The sequence below is a fragment of the Otolemur garnettii genome, unplaced genomic scaffold (assembly GCF_000181295.1).
Source record: "Otolemur garnettii isolate 467f Iridium unplaced genomic scaffold, OtoGar3 scaffold00098, whole genome shotgun sequence".
Taxonomy (NCBI): Eukaryota; Metazoa; Chordata; class Mammalia; order Primates; family Galagidae; genus Otolemur; species Otolemur garnettii.
Window position 1 is genome coordinate 1,630,825 of NW_003852493.1, and position 16,633 is coordinate 1,647,457.

The 16,633-nt window shown below is 35.3% G+C and overlaps 1 protein-coding gene across 4 annotated transcripts in view; it reads left to right on the forward strand.

The window, feature by feature from the left end:
• The window catches only part of GALNT13 (polypeptide N-acetylgalactosaminyltransferase 13), a 520,150-nt gene that overhangs the window by 163,364 nt on the left and 340,153 nt on the right, over nt 1-16,633 (forward strand). The window contains exon 2 of one of the 4 annotated variants that reach the window (XM_023516812.1): nt 7,852-7,878. The exons of the other annotated variants lie outside the window; for them this stretch is intronic. Coding sequence (XP_023372580.1) covers nt 7,852-7,878 — 27 coding nt within the window. The remainder of the gene's footprint in view (nt 1-7,851; nt 7,879-16,633) is intronic. 4 annotated transcript variants of the gene reach the window in all.

A 16,633-nucleotide genomic window follows, 5' to 3' on the forward strand; every position in this document is an offset into this window, starting at 1 on the left:
CTTCTTTGTAAGAGTATATTTTGTTGGTTGTGGTCATCCATAGAAAAGTATTTATTTGTGTAGTTCATGTAATGTAGGTAATATCTTGCCATTTGTATTATTAGTAGAATTTATATTAGTGAATCAATGCCCAATTAGAGAAAATTAAAATAATTTCCTCATTGCAGATTCCTGCATTTTCTTCTTGAGATGAAAGGTTGTATCACAAACAGATTGTAACTGCAGATGAGAGGCAGGGGACATAGACAGATAGATAAAGATAGGTAGGTAGGTAGGTAGGTAGACTAAGTAAGCTGCAAGAATCCAAATAGAATGAATGTGGACGGGAAGAAGGTTCTTCTTTCATCTTTCTTTATCCCTGAGAAATGCAGAAGTTACTAACCCATGTTTCACTGATATCTTCATTGAGAAAACAATAATTTTGCCTCATAGTTATTTAAATGTGCTCACATTTTCCTGCTGTTTCACATGTCATATATGCCAAAGGGCATGACCTTTTTTACTTTTCCAAACTACTAAATACATTGCATATGTAATAATTCAACAAATGATAAATAATAAATTACCAAATATTGTTTATATTCATACAGAAATGAAATAAATACAGAAAATGAGAGGCAGATTCTAGAGTAGATTCCTTGTGTTTGAATCCCAGTAGTATTATGCGAGTTAAAAGAAAATTACTTAACTTGTGGATGCCTCTGTTATCTCAGATATAAAAATATGTGGAAAGTAAGCCTCTTCCTCTTTGAAGTTGTTAATGTTATGTGAGTTGATGCTTTTAAAACACGAAGAATATGTCTGGAACATGACACATTTAGCTATTATTATTTCAAAGTGATTTCTTTGCTAAGTGACTATAAAGACTGCAGTGCATATCTGTAGCTTTGAGGGATGCATAAACCTATTCAAACCTGAGAATAATTTGTTGGCAGCTCTACTGTTAGATGGAGGAATACAGATGATAATCAACATATGTAGAGCTCATCATCAAGAGACTCACGGATAGGGAGAAATATAGGATAAACAGAATTTATGTTGAAATAAAATTTATGAATGGTTAGGGATATCATTAAAAAGCTTTCAGAAGAGGAAGTTCTTACTGGGTACACAAAATAGGATGATGGTAAATCTTTGTGGATCAGAATAAAAACAGGTCTTTCAATCTTAAGAGAAGACTTTCTGGGGGTAGTTTCACTTACTTGAACTCTAAAAACTTCTAACTTAGATAATTGATAAAAATAATACTTTTGAAATACACAATATAACCTTTCAAGAGTCCATTACACTTCTTTCCTAGAGACTGAGTGTATGTCCTCCTTGCCTGGATGTACTCAGGTCCCCTGTAATCCAGTTGATTTTAGCATCAACTCCACAGAGAAGTCAGAAAAGCCTGCAGGCTGTACTCTGCACAAATCTGCCTCATTTCGTCTCCACCCTGGATCCCTTCTCTTTACTTTTTTCTCTTATGTTTTTCTTTTACATCCTTTCTGTATTTAAAAGCAGCACAGTATTAACCTTGCACTTTCTGTTCACCTTCTGCCTTCTGCCCTCTGCTCCATGGCTCTCTCTGTCTGGGACTCACCTTCTCCTAACGGCTTCGTCACTGCCTTGTGTCCTCCTACCGGAGGGTTGGTATTCCTGCCCATCATTTCCCCTCATGTGGCAGCAGCAAGGGTGCAATGCTAGTCCTGGCTACACATGAGTGATGGTAGAAAAATGGCCTATGATGGACCAAGAATTATCAGTTCCTAAGATACTTTTGACTTATTCCACTTTTCCCCAGGCTGCCATGTTTCCCCCCATAGTATCTTCCTATGACAACTAAACTTTTCTTTTTGACAAACTTTTTTTTTTTTCAGCTAAACATTAGAAGAATAAGAGTTGTCACAGGCCACACATTGAATACACAAACACACTAATGAAAGCTGATAGGCAAAAATAGCAAAATAATAATAATAATCCTCACCAACTCAGCATCTGACCCCTCAGGCAGCAGGTTGGACACTCCTGCTTTAAGAGATCCAAATGTAGTTTGCTTTAAAGGTAGACCATGGTCCAGTGACTGTGATTGATTTCATTCATGCTTAGATAATATGTCTGGTGTTTAAGAGTTTGAAGTAGCCTCAACCTTTAATGGACACTTGTGGTTGAACCACAATAAATAACAGTGCTTGAGCCTGGGGTTTTTTAGTCTCTAGGCTCTAATTCAAGAAATTTCCTCTCCATACAGCCAAGATGAACTTCAAATATCCTATTACTATGACAAATTTCTTCTAAAATCTCAACTACTTTACTATTCCCTATCCAGGTAGATTTCATTTCCCGGGTACATAACTTTTAGGAGTTTCCCATATACTGAGGTTAGAGAGTAACATAAAGAGAATTTTATCATGGTTTTGTTATGTGTGTTTTTAAGACTCATCCTGTTATTTTTTAAAACAATATAACCTATGAGAAATTTCTTTTCGTCTTACACAAAGCAAAGCTGAGGAAAAATAACTCACCTCAGGTCATAAAACAGATACCACTAAGCTGAGATTTGGCTCAGTGCTGCTTGTCCTCAAAGCTAGAATTTTTCTCTGCCCTATTTGCCAGAAGTGTTGAAAATTCTATATGACATTAAAAGTCTTTTCAGTTTCAATTCATAAACTTTGAAAATTAATATAGTTGTTAATTCTGTTGCTTTCCTTACATCTTAGTTAACATTGTTGAACATAAAGTTGGCTGTATGTATAGTGCCCCTAATTTCTGAGATGGCTGAGGTGCTTGTGTTTGGAGCAAACCCTGTGTATTGCTCTATCTTGGTGAGTATTATGAAATTTAATAAAAAGTTGCTTCTCTCAAAGGACAAATGGTAAATGTCAAATACTTGGTTCGAGAAATAAATTCTATTGTTGAGCTTTTTGTGTGAAGAAAGAGCAGGCTCCTTCGAAGAAGCGCTTTGCTGCAGGACTAAGATGATGAAGGAATCTTCCTTCCATCTTCCATGGCTTCCTCCATTTGACACCCACCATTTTACAATGACTTTCACCACTAATAACTTTTATAACGACTTTCACCACTAATAATTAGCAGGGTCTTTGCGTCCTCTCACTCAACAACCACATCCTTACCTGACATTTCCTGTTCTATGGCAGTAGCTGTGGTTCTATTTTTGTTTCTGCTAAAGTGAAGCAAAAATAATGGCCTGTGAGTCAAGGTGAAAATGGAAAGCTTTAGTATTGAGAGGGGATTTTCTGTCTTGGGAAGTCCTAAAAAATGAGAGTCAACTGTCATGAAAATGATTCAAACTTGATGTTTTCATAGGTGGTAGGAAGGGAGAACGATCCTATTCTGAACCCAAGGAAAAAGGGATACATGTTTGGGGGCTGTTCATCTGGTGGGAATGGAGGACAGATTGAAGGTACTTAGGGGAGATACTCTGTGTGCAAATAGGCTGCCTCTGGAATACTAAATATTACAACCTCCTCTCCCCCACAAAACACATTTTTTTTTTTAAATAGACAGAGTCTCACTTTGTTGCCCTCAGTAGAGTGCTGTGGCATCACTGCTCACAGCAACCTGCAGCTCTTGGGCTTAGGCGATTCTCTTGCCTCAGCCTCCCGAGTAGCTGGGACCACAGGTGCCTGCCACAATGTCCGGCTATTTTTTTTGTTGCAGTTTGGCCGGGGCTGGGTTTGAACTCGCCACCCTCAGTATATGGGGCCGGCGCCCTACTCACTGAGTCATTAAAAACACATTTCAATTTCTACTGGAGAAGAGATTTAGCTTGAACATAACCTGTTTGTTGCCTTTATTTTTTTAGAGTTCCAAAGAGTGTTGATCTAAATGTGATATTTTAACTATAAATGCTTCTTTCTATTGTAATAGGTTAAAGAAATTTACAAAATAATTTTTATTAAGTTCCTTACATTTGTTTTCTTGGCCATTCTTTCCACAATGTGCTAATAATTGTGGGAATCTTATTACTCAAGTAGTTAACAAGATTCTTAGTTTATATACTTTCCACTACACCAATTCTACCTGCATTATTTAAAAAAATTGGTTTGATCCACCTTGAATATTAAATGGACTCTTAAATAAAACTAAACTGTGATCCATTAAACAGTATTACAGCTCTAAAGCAAGCCTACTATATTTTAGAAAATTGATTTTGAGTAAAATATAATCCCTAAAATTATTAAAGTGTACTTGAAAGGGTATTTTATATTCTAAAACTCTTTAATATAATGCTAATGCTTTCGCTTGCTTCTATCACAAATGCTAAAAAAAACTCATATTAAATCCAATCCCTCTTCCACGCCAACTATAACACAGGTTCTCTGTTTTTGCTAAAATAATAGAGAAGCTTGTTGTTAATGCTCAGATAAGATTTCCTACTAACAGTACTGCCTAAGTAAAACTTTATATATTATATAGACTTTTTTCTTCATTACAAATGCCTTTTCTTAAAACTCACCATCATTAGTAACAATTTGTTTAGAAATCTTTTGATGTCTTGAGTAACTTACCATGAGCATCAGTTTTGAACATTTATATCAAAATTCTTGCTTAATAATGAAATTTCTCTGTTCTCTTTCACTGTTTACTTTTTGTGTGTCAGTAAGGCAATTTAATTGCTTTCAAGTAATTTCAAGGTCGTGCTTTGTCCTTGCCTGCTCTACAGAAGATTTTCTATGAAGAAAATGCCAGAAAGCTCAATTCCACACAGCTGATTGATATTTACATTCCTACCCAGCTGTGTTAGCCCCCCCTTCCCCTTCTTGCCTGCCCAGGAAATGGAAAATATTTGGCAGGAGTAATTCTCAAAAGATAAAAACACTCTTAATGGGAAAAAAGTAACAATTTTGATCATTTGTTTGAAGCAGAATGGTGTTCTACATTTTCTTGCTCAAGTTTGAAACTGTAACAATTGAAAACTGCGTATTGGAACTAATAGGTCGTTAGAACAAAGTGCAATTACATAATGGGTACAATGTATTTTATTTAGATGATGATTACACTAAAAACCCAAACTTTGCCACTGCCCAATATACTACCCCAAACTGTGTCCCCTAAATTCATACAAATTGAAAAAAGTACAATTACGGTTATCATACAAGCTGTAAGAGTGGTGTTAGAATAAGAGTAGAGGGAGAGTAGGGTTTTCATGACTTTGTGCACATAATGCTTTGTTATTTTCAGGTGCAACTTAGCTTCACAAAACCTAATTGTACAAATAATGAAACTCAAGTTCACAAACTGAGAAAAAACACAGAGAGGCTTCGTTCACATTTCACTGACTTTATTAGAAACAAGATAATGTGCAAGAGTCAGTGTGCTCGGTAAAAGGAGGATCTAACAGTTTTGGAGTCCCAGAGTTTTGAGTTCAATTTCTGCTCTCTTCCATCATTTAAGTGAAGCAAATTCCAGGCAAATAATCTAAACTCTGTGCCTCTGTTTACTCATTGTTCATGCAAGAGAATTTCTATAAGGATTACAAATGGTAACATATTTTAATTATTATTATTATTATTTTGTTAAGAGACAGAGTCTTTGTTACCTAAACTGGAGTGCAGTAGCAGGATCATAGCTCACTGAAACCTCAGACTCCTGGGCTCAAGTGATCTTCCTGCCTCAGCCTCCCGAGTAGCTAAGACTCCAGGCACAAGCCACCACATCTGGTTATTTTATTTTCTTTTATTGCAAAGACAGGGTATCTCTGTTTTGTCCAGACTCATCTCAAACTCCTAGCCTCAAGCGATCTTCCTAATTCTGCCTCCCCAAGTGTTAGGATTATAGGTGTGAATATCTATGGCTGAATTCATTATTAAAATTATTTTTTTTCCTAAACACATTGTATTTATGCCCATTTAATTTCATAGCATCATTAGTAGTATACACTGAAAAGTTATTACACTGTTTGCTGCCAATTGTCCATAGAAACATTTCAGTCAGCTATAATATGAAACTGACAATACTCTTTTTCTGTAACGAGTATATATATATATATGCTTCACATAGAGGACTATCTTTATATATACTGTTAAGTGTTTGTCTCAATTATAAATACAAATACTATGATTTTATAAAAGTAATCAGAGTTCTACATATTCATCTACATAAACTTTGGTTTGTATGTAACTTTCTACAAAAAACTGATTACATTACCCATTAAACATAACTTTCTGTGCACAGAGGATTTACCTTTAAATTTGTCCTGGTGATACTTTATAGCATGGGCTAACATTTAGAATATAAATCATTAAATTACAACTTAGGAACTGAACAGTATTTATTAAAGCAAAGTATACCAACTTAAATTGTTAAATTTTATAAGCACAACATAGGGAGGTCTACCAGATTGATATCCTTAAGAAAATAACATTAATTAAGGAAAATGGAACATTACACCATCACATAAAACTTTCTGGATAAAAAAGCAAACATGGCTGCAATTAAATACACGAAATTTAGTTCACAATGCGTACCTTTGTCATCATCATTTGTTTTTGATGAGAGAATTGAGTTATTTATATTGAATGTTTGCAGGTGTGAATTTAGATTCATGAGAGGAAAAGGAAAAAACATCAATTGTTATCTTCTGAATGAAGGTGGGATTATTGATACTGTGCAGATTTTATCAAGAGAGAGAGAAACCTTAACTTTTTCTCAAAAGAAAAAAAGACTTTTCTAAAGAGGTTACACGAAGATTATATTTCTGCTTTTTAAAGAAATTCTGTTACATTTTCTTTCAGGAAAAAAAAAAGGTAGCCTCATAGACCAGTATTTCAGACTTTTCTGTAGATCAAGGCAGCAGATTCAAAATCAACTAAACCTCAGATAAACACTGTGTTACATGTATTTATTTGAACTCTCTTAGTCTCAAAATACAATGTTGCATGCAAGCTAAAGACATATATTTGTAGAACTTGTAGCATCTATATGTGATTATTATTATGACTGTGTAATATATACATATAATTATATATTACAATTTATTATAATATTATTTATTATATATAAATTTTTAGTATTATTATATGATTATTATATAATATATAAATCTTTGATTACTATATATGATTATATATTAATTATATATTAAATCATTATATATGATTATTATGGCTACATAATATATACAAATAATTATATAAATCTTTGTATATATTATATAGCCATAATAATAACCATATATATATACATGTATACATATATATACAAAGATACATATGTATATATGTATATATACACAAAGATGTATGTATATATATTTTTGTATATATAATACCAGGACCTTATTAATACTCACACGTCAATTTTGGAGTCTTTCCAATTTCATTGTATTTTAAAGATACCATTATTTGATCATAGTCCATTATACATTTCCTTGACTTGGTCTATGCCATTAACCTTTCTACCACCACCACTTCCTATTGCTAAAGGGATCTTTAGTCCTGAAGATCCATCATGATAGCTTGATGAGTAGTCTTCAAACATATTTGCTCACAGGTCCCCTAAAATAATTGAGAAGAATCTAAATATCCATCAATGGAGAGAATAAAGTAAATGTGGTACATATACACAATGAAATATTATTCAGCCATAAAAAGAATGAAGTCTTTTAATTCACAAGAACTTGAATGGAACTGGGGAACATTGTGTTAACTATAGTAAGCCAAACACAGAAAGAAAACTGGCACTTGTTCTCACTCATATGTGGGAGCTAAAAATTAAGACAATTGATCTCATAGAGTTGGAGAGTAGAATGATGGTTAACAGAGATTGGGAGGGATAGTGAGGGAAGATAAAATGGGGGTGGCTAGTGGGTGCAAAATACTTATTAATGATAGATAAAATGAACAGTATTGATACCACCACAAAGAGACTATAGTCAACAAGAAGTTATTGACAATTTTTAATTTAATAAATACAAATAAGGGTGGCAGTATACATATGGTCATTACTCAATATCCCCAGAAGGAGGACACAAGAGAGACCTATATGCTGGGGTAGGCAGATCTTCAGAGCATTAATTTTCTTGGAATAAAAATGTGGAGCTCACATCTATTTATGTTTTTCTCTTTTCTTTGTCAAAAAACAAAAACAAAAAATCAAAATCTTTGAACTACATTTTTACCTTGGTTTTTATAATTACTTCGAACCTTGCAACATTTTGTAGGAATTCCTGGCTTTGTGTCAGGTGTCTCACTTTGCAATTTTTTTTCATCAGAGAAGTTTTTATGTGTTTCTATAAACTACGTGTTGCCCTTTTGAATGAAGTAGATAATAATTAAACAATTCTACACAGATAACTGTAATACAATGTGAAAAGTTTATTATAACTGTGAAGATGTATTAAACAGAAATATCCATAGGCTATGTCGTACACACTATAATTCTTTATAATAGCCTTGCATCTCTAAGTGATTTTGCAAAATTAACCAAGGCAGGCCTTCATCTCTTCTAATACTCTAATGTTCTTTTTTCTATCTTTAGCGTATACAAAGAAAATATTTCCATACTTTAATTTTAACTAGATAAGGACACTTTTTTTCTTAATCTCCTTTTCAATCTGTGTGTTCTAGTTTTTTAATGTGTACACATTTTCTAGAAAAGTGCTATATACTCAGTTAATAATATCTATATACAGTTAAAAGTAAAGCCAAGAGTGCCCATTTTAAAATGAAACATCAGAACCACTTTGGGAAGCATTTTTGCACAAAAGTATTTTATTCTTTAACATCAACTGTCAGCTGACTGCTAAATTGTTTTAAAATTGCCATGGTGCACAAATTGATCCAGAGTTTAATCCGATTAAATTTAGGGTCTTTTGAAGGCAGTTTGGGGGACCAATGTTTGAGAATTATTTTGAACCCAGGAGCGTTCTTCCTGATGGTCTCTTTACCTGGTTCTCTATAGTGAACTCATAGTAGATCTCAGGTTTAGTTCAATATTCTCATGGAACTACTGGCATCCTCTTAATGTGACTTCCAAAGTCCTCACTATTACCAAGAGTGACGTCAGGCTCCATCCTCCCCACCCTTTGTTGTGTACAAGCCATTTCTTTTGGGGAGAGCTTTGGAGTGCTCTGTTCTTAGGGCTTTATTTCCCCCAGGCAAAATCTCTGTGCCTCACTACTCTGTAATTGAATCTCTGTGCCTCGCGGCTCTACCCTTCTCTCATAGGGATGCTTGTACTTTACAAGCAAGACACTGGGGCCGTGGTAGCCTCTCACCTTCTTGGCTTGCCTCTCATAGCATAGCATGAAACTTTTCCCTTATTAGTGAGTTGAAGCAAAGGTGATCAGAGCCCCATTTTTCTGGTCTGCCAAATGTTTTCCTGGCCTACCACACCTGGGGTAGGGCTTTCACAAAGAAATAAAGCCCAGACTTCTCAGCCGTTCTTGCCTGAAACAGAGACTCTACAACACGGACTGGGGTGGCAGCTGAGAAACGCTGGCGGCCTGCTCTGTTACAGAAGACCCAATGCATCTTGACTAGGAATGGATGGAGAGGAAGGACTGTGTTCTTAACTGCACACATCCATGTGGAGCACCTGTCATGCTTAGGTGTAGGTGGGAGGGAGATGTCTCTTTGTGGCTCAGGTTCCACAGACTCTTGCTATTCGTTACCATGATTTAGTAGATTTTCTTAAGTAAGTGTTGCTTCATTAGCTGTCTGACATTCAGATAATTTCCAGAAATTAAATTTTTCAGTTCAGATTTTCATCAGCTGTGGTTATTTTGCTGTGGAGAAGGTCCACAGATTCTGCATTCTACCACCATTGCAGAAGCCATCTTTTCTCTGCCTATATTATTAATGTCATTTATTGCTTAAACACACACTCAATAAATATATTTATATGTCAATAATTTTGCTATATACTGAAAAAAGAAAGATGAATTTGTTGCAGTGTTACTTGTTACAAGCACAAATTAAACCAGGAGAAATATGAACAATATTATCTGTAAAATGGAAAATAATTTAAGTAGCTACTACTACAAAGAAAGATGTCTACACAAGATGTACAATGGGCGATAATTTTAATGTGGAGTGCTCTTTTGAGGTAACCAAAATGTAGGGATATTGAAGTCTATTAAAAACTAGGTGAAATGATTGTATTAATATGGTCTTTTCTGGAAATAGGTGAAAATTTAGATCATTCTATGGTTTCTCTATTTGAATGTGACATGTCTCAACAATTTCTATTTAATTAATATATGTAGATATTACCTTTTAATTTTATATTAATATTATCATATCAATTTATAATATTGTAATACTTTAAAATATACTTTTGTTTTAATATTGTTTAACAGATAATCTTTTCAAGTCCAAAATATGAATGAAAAAGAAATGCCATACTTGATTTATTCATTTCATTCTTTTTTAAATCTAGATTCCCTATCACACAAAATGTACCTTCAGCATTTTTCCTAGTCTATTTTAAAATAACCTCTGTGAGTGAGTTTTTCCACAGTCAGGAAGCTGTTCCATAATTCATTTATTGTTCCTAGTCAGGAAATCGCTCCAGATATTCAACTCAAATTTCCTTTACCTTCATAAAAACAACTGTTTTCATTAGGACATTTTATACACATTTTATCTACACATTTTGCCTCTATTTTTCCCCTTTAACATAAAAATATATTTTATAATTTTCCAAATGATATATTTGTATTTCTGTACCATTTTAAATTTTAAAAATCAAAACCACACATTTAAAAACTAAATCCACAGTATTGGATATAGAAATCTTATTTGGATATGGAAAGAAAATAAAGAACTTTCTCATTAAAATGTTTTGCAGGATGACTTAGGGTTCTTAATTTGATAGGCCAAACAAACCTGTAGTGATCAATATTATGTGCAGGGATGAAAATAAATAACTATTTGTTGTAGCTATAAACATTGCCTAAAATATCTGACTGTGGAAACAGAGTATAATATTATTGATATGCAGAAACTAATTATTTGTAAGTTTTCTGCTAAAGCTGTGTTTGAAGTCTAGTGATAAAGTCAATATTCTTGTTTAAAAGATCTCCATTTTAGGCCAGGCGTGGTGGCTCATACCTATAATCCTAGCACTCTAGGAGGCAGAGGCAAGAGGTTCACTTGAGCTCAGCAGTTCCAGACCAGCCTATGCAAGAAATTAGCCAGGCATTGTGGCAGATGCCAATGGTCCCAGCTACTTGGGAGACTGAGCCTGGAGGATTGCTTGAATTTAGAAAGCTATGCTGATGCCACAGCACTCCCACTCCAGCCTGCATAACAGAGTGAGACAGACTCTGTCCCCAAACCAAACCAACCAAACAACCAACCAACCAACAAACCAAAAAACACTGCATTTTCAGATGGTCATGATGCAGAATTAACTAAATGGTATTAAACTGACATAGTATGTTTTTATATAATTTTATACACTTTGAGAGCTGGTAAATTTGATTTATATTTAATATTTAATTTTACATTCTGATTACTGTTTTGAATGAAAACAAAGATTGCTTTTATTACATTGTAAAGATGATCAAATTGGAGAGGATATTTATTTTAATGACTCAAACCTGAAGACTCAAATAATCTTCACAAACTGAAGAAAATGATCACACCACTATAAATAATCGGCATTAAGCATTGCAAAATATGCTAAATAAAAAGTACAAGTGACTAACATGTATTAGTTTTATAGCATGCATCATATTCTCTTAATGTATTTTATCACTAAACTTATGCCTCTGCCTGTCTTAAATAGTAGAACTGAAGGTATTTATTAAAATGTTAGCATCATCTTCAGCGTCTTGTAATAAGGAATTAATATATTAAACCACTTGAATATATGCAAAATAATTCATTAAAATGTTAATAAACCCTGTCTTTAGAGTTAGTTCTTTCTGTTAGAAGATGATGCATATTTGCTAAACAGAAAGTTTTTATTTTTTTTACTCTGTGAAGTAACTTTATTCACTTAGACCCAAGATATGAATGACTTTGAGGAGGTGAAGCAAATGACTAGTAGATAGCTGTATAGTCAATAACTAAATGGATCATTGGGATTCCAGAGCCCCTTTGAACTAACTGGATATTTAATTGTACCCTGAGAGTTTATTATAAAAACTTAGATAGGCAGAAGCCCTATCTGGCAACCCTGTTACTAAAAGGTAAGTAGAGAGAATTTTACTGCCAATAGAAGCATTTCATGCTTCACGTCTGAAAAAAAAAATGGTATAATTTAGTTATTCATGCTTGTTAAGATGGCTTAAATTAGGTGTTTTTGACAGTCCAAGTTCCAGCTGCTAAGGCCTGTGAGTCCTCTTATGAAAATTATAAAATACAAGTGAAGTTAACTGGATTTATTCTTGATAGGCTTCATGCCTACTGTTAAGAATTATTGTATATTTCTATCTTTCAAAATAATTTGGTTTTAAAATAAGAACTAATTGAAATTATGAAGAGGAAAATCTGATCCAAATGTTTAACATTTTGCATACATTTGATGGCCCTGTCAATTTTTTGAAGGACGTTTTGCTAGTCTAAGTGAGATATGTAAAATGCCTGTTATAATATGGATCTTTAGGAATTTAAAAACAGCAACCCAATTTGAAATGCATGCTTCACCTAAGCTATAGCTCCTTTAAGGCTGAAAATATCACCTCCAATTAATGTAATTAACTGAAAACTGTCACTGTTGGAATTGCACTGGCATAACCAAATACTTAAAAATGTGCAATTATTCTTGTGAGAACAGAAGTGGCTTTTAGGGTATGTAGGAATGTACTAGAGGATTGCTAACAGTACCAAGACTAAGAGAAATTTACAGTTACAGAGAAACATCATTTATACCATAATCAACAAGAGCAGGGGTAACTGACGTGAGATTAGGTGAACAAGATCCTTATTTTCCACGGGAAAAATATATAGAGTGTGCTTGGGAAGTAAGAGGCAGGGCTACAGGGAATCTTATGGGGTGTAGGAAGCTGAGGTATTTCTTTGCTTTAAAGGACATCATGTAGAGAAAAATGACTCCAGCTTTTGTGCCATGCCCAAGGAAGTAGCTAGCTGGATTGCTTCCCAGTGCTTGTTCAAAAAATAAATATAAAATGTTCAACATATCTACTTTTAAAGCACTAAGTAAAAAAAAATTCAAATATAAACTCAAGTACTTAAATTTAAAGGCTCAAAAGATTTCACGTACCATTAAATGAAAATAATATAGTCCTACTTACGTTTCAATAGAATCTCAATTGTAGAAGAAATAAAATAACATGAAAAGGAAAATGAGAAGTGAAATAAGTTAATGGTGAACATTTCTTCTAAACTGTATCTTTTTATAAACTATTTGAGCATAAGGGATTTTATTTTATGTTTTATGATTATTTTTTAGTAATATTTGTAACCAAGATATCAATGATTGCAGAAATTTTTAAGAGAACTCCCAAAAGGGTCATAAATATAGTAGTACAGACCAATTCCCATAGGAACATTTTTAATTTTTAAGTTTAGCTAGTACATTGCAGTAATATGTATTTAAAATCTCAAAAATACCCGTACTGTACACCACCGTGACAAAAATGAATAGTGCATAATTGTTGCTGTAGGTGTTTGGTAAGAACCCAGGATACTGTATTTCCACAAGTAAGAAAAATAATTAAAACTGCAAGTTTAGGGGAGAATTCTTGGAACATTTGCCACATTAATGATAAAGTAGTTAAAAAAATGAAGCCATTAGTTTAATGTCCTACAATATTTAAAGCATTTTGCTAAACATTATTCATTTCACTCTAATGGGAATTCCAGACACTTCATGGACTAGTTATTTTTCTTATTTTACAAATGAGAATGTTGATAGTCATACAGTGAACCTCTTTGTCCATGATATATATATATATATATACATATATATATACACACACACTTCAGTATACAACTAGTATGTTACAGAGTATGACTTAATGTTGTTCTGAAGCTGCTAGTTAAACTTAAGAAAAGCTACATATAAATCCAATTCCATTAGACAGTAAGTAAGATCTTTTGAGTGGTGTTTTTATGGCTGTTTCATACCTTTAAAGCTTGTCACTGTTTAGAATTTGGCATTTAATCTTTATGAGATATTGCATAAAGAGTTATCTCCGAGTTTATAAACCTAAAGTACCTTTAAACCTGGTAACATGTTCTGTGTGGGTAAGTTATTATTGTTTTGCCCAAGGCTTTTTCTTCTGTTTAAAACACAGTTCTGAGGAGCAGCATGTTAAACCCAGCTGGATGAGGTCCTATAAAACTAGGCCAGCAGGCTGTTTCCAGGTAGCAACCTGTAGTTTCTTCTCCAGGAGAAGAGCAAAGGTACAAGTCATGAAAAACAGTATCTGCACAATGCCCTCTTCACCCCAGAGGTGTTTGGTGAGGTTAAAGCCTTGGGGTAATGCCACCCAATTTCCACATATATTCTTATCTATCCATTATTACCTTAGACTCTTACAATTAACAAGTCATTCATTTTATAACACAAAGGATAGCAAATAAGGAAAAGTTATTCACTAGCAGTAATCTTTGCCTTAAAATTGTCACTTCAGATAGACTCTAAACCTGTGGTCCCCAAACCCTGGCCTATGGACCTGACTGGACAGTGGCCGGTTAGGAACTAGCTGTACAGCAGGAGGTGAGTGGTGGTCCAGGGAGCAAAGTTTCATCTGTGTTTACAGCTGCTCCCCAGAGCTGTCATCTCTGTCTGAGTTCCACATCCTGTCAGATTAGCGGTGGCACTGGATGGTCATAGCAGCACAAAGCTACTGTAAGCTGTGCATGTGAGGGATGTAGGCTGTTCCCTCCTTCTGAGAATCTAGTGCCTGATGATCTGAGGTGAAGCTGAGGTGGTGATGCTCGCACTGGGGAGAGATTGCAATCAGATACAGATTATCATTAACAGAGAGGTTCGACAGCCTCCGGCCCAGAGACTGTAGTAAATCAATTGCCTGGAAACCTCATAGCAAAACCCAATCAGTGAGTGGCAAGTGACAGATAAGCTGTATCAGGTGGAAGGCTTCATCAGGGCAAGGTGTAGCGCACGACCCGTAGGGCTCCTATGGCCCTGGTCTCGGTTAGTGCAGGAAGGAACCAGGCAAGAGGCGGATTAGAAGTACAAGCTTGTGGAAGGCAGGCTAGCTCTTACTTTCCGGGTAGCCCTGAGCAACCTCCACACCAGCCTTTTATTGAGCCAGAACAACACAGGTGAGGGGAGTCATTAACAATGACTACGTGCTGAGGGCACGGGCTCTTCTTCCACAAGGAACTCCTGTGGACGAATGGCTCGAGATCCACACCTCAGCAGCAGGTCATCTTGCTCGGATGTCATCTGGCTCTTGGTGTCTCCTACATTTCCCCCTCTAGTGTATTAAAGACATTTCTGAATAGGCAAGGGAGAAAGTCTGTTGTTGGTTGTGTCTGCCGTTCTCCTCACCGAGGAGCTTTCTGTTGAGTAAAAGAAATGAAAGGGCACATAAGCATAACAAAAATACACCATCAGAGCTAATTCGGACATAAAGGAAACTCATTTTAGCCAAACTAGGCATGGGGGAAATCTTGTCCCGTAGGTGCTAATCACCACTCAACTATGTGCTATGGGCTGACCCATAGGGCTCATGACACTTCCATGGGAAGTATTAAGCATCACCCAAAGCTTAGGTAGAGAAAGGGCTGCAAACTCAGACCCTTTCCAAAAAGCAGTGTAACTTTAAGAAAGATCAGGTGCCCAAATGAAATAGAAACGAACCCAACAAGTGAAATTCTCTTACCTTGCTGATACCAGAACAACCTTTAGCTTACAGCCTGTTGTTTGAGGTCTTTGTTGTCCTAATTTTCCAAGGTTTAGATGATGCATCCTAAGCTTGCCTGGGGCTTAATATACAGCCCAAAATAATGAAATCCTATATCAATCCTCCCACTCTGCATGGAAGCTCCTGCTGCCTCTTCAGGGAAAAGGGGTGATGACCACTCTTAACTGCTTCCTGCTGAGGCTGGGCGGTGACATGGGAGAGGCAGCTCCAGTTCCCGCAGGGGAGATTGATCCAGGATTTCTCCACTATGAAATCGCCTAAACTAAGATCCTGTAGAAGAAAGGTTAGTGAAAACAAACTTGTTTAAGGTGCTGGTAAAGTTTCCTGCTCGTGTCGAGGCTTAATCCAGTGGGCTGGTAGCCACTGCTTTTCTTGATGTTCTGTAATAATATGGGCAAAGCCTCGACCCCATTGCAGCACATAACTAGGTTTCCACTTTGTTATATCAGGTTTTGTATAAAAGATAGGTGGTTGTACTGGAGAGGATGGTGCATGAATGAGAGATGTCCAATGGCGTTCTTCAGCTGTCTTTTCATCATTGCTGAGATTGAGAAAATTAAGAGTGAAAAGAGCTTTAGTGAGCAAAAACCTAGGACTATTATTTAAGAGGAGGAAATGAACTGACCCCTTATTTTAAAGCAGTAGCCAGTAAATTAGCCTTGTAGGATTTGGTTCCTCTGTCAGCACATGCCTGTATATATTCCTCTAAGGGAGCGTTTTGTGCTCTCAAAGGGTGCAGGGCCTTTTGACACTCCAAGTTGGAATTTTCAAACGCTAAAGTTTGGAAAAGCATGTCTCTCAGCTCTGACTGGGCAACAG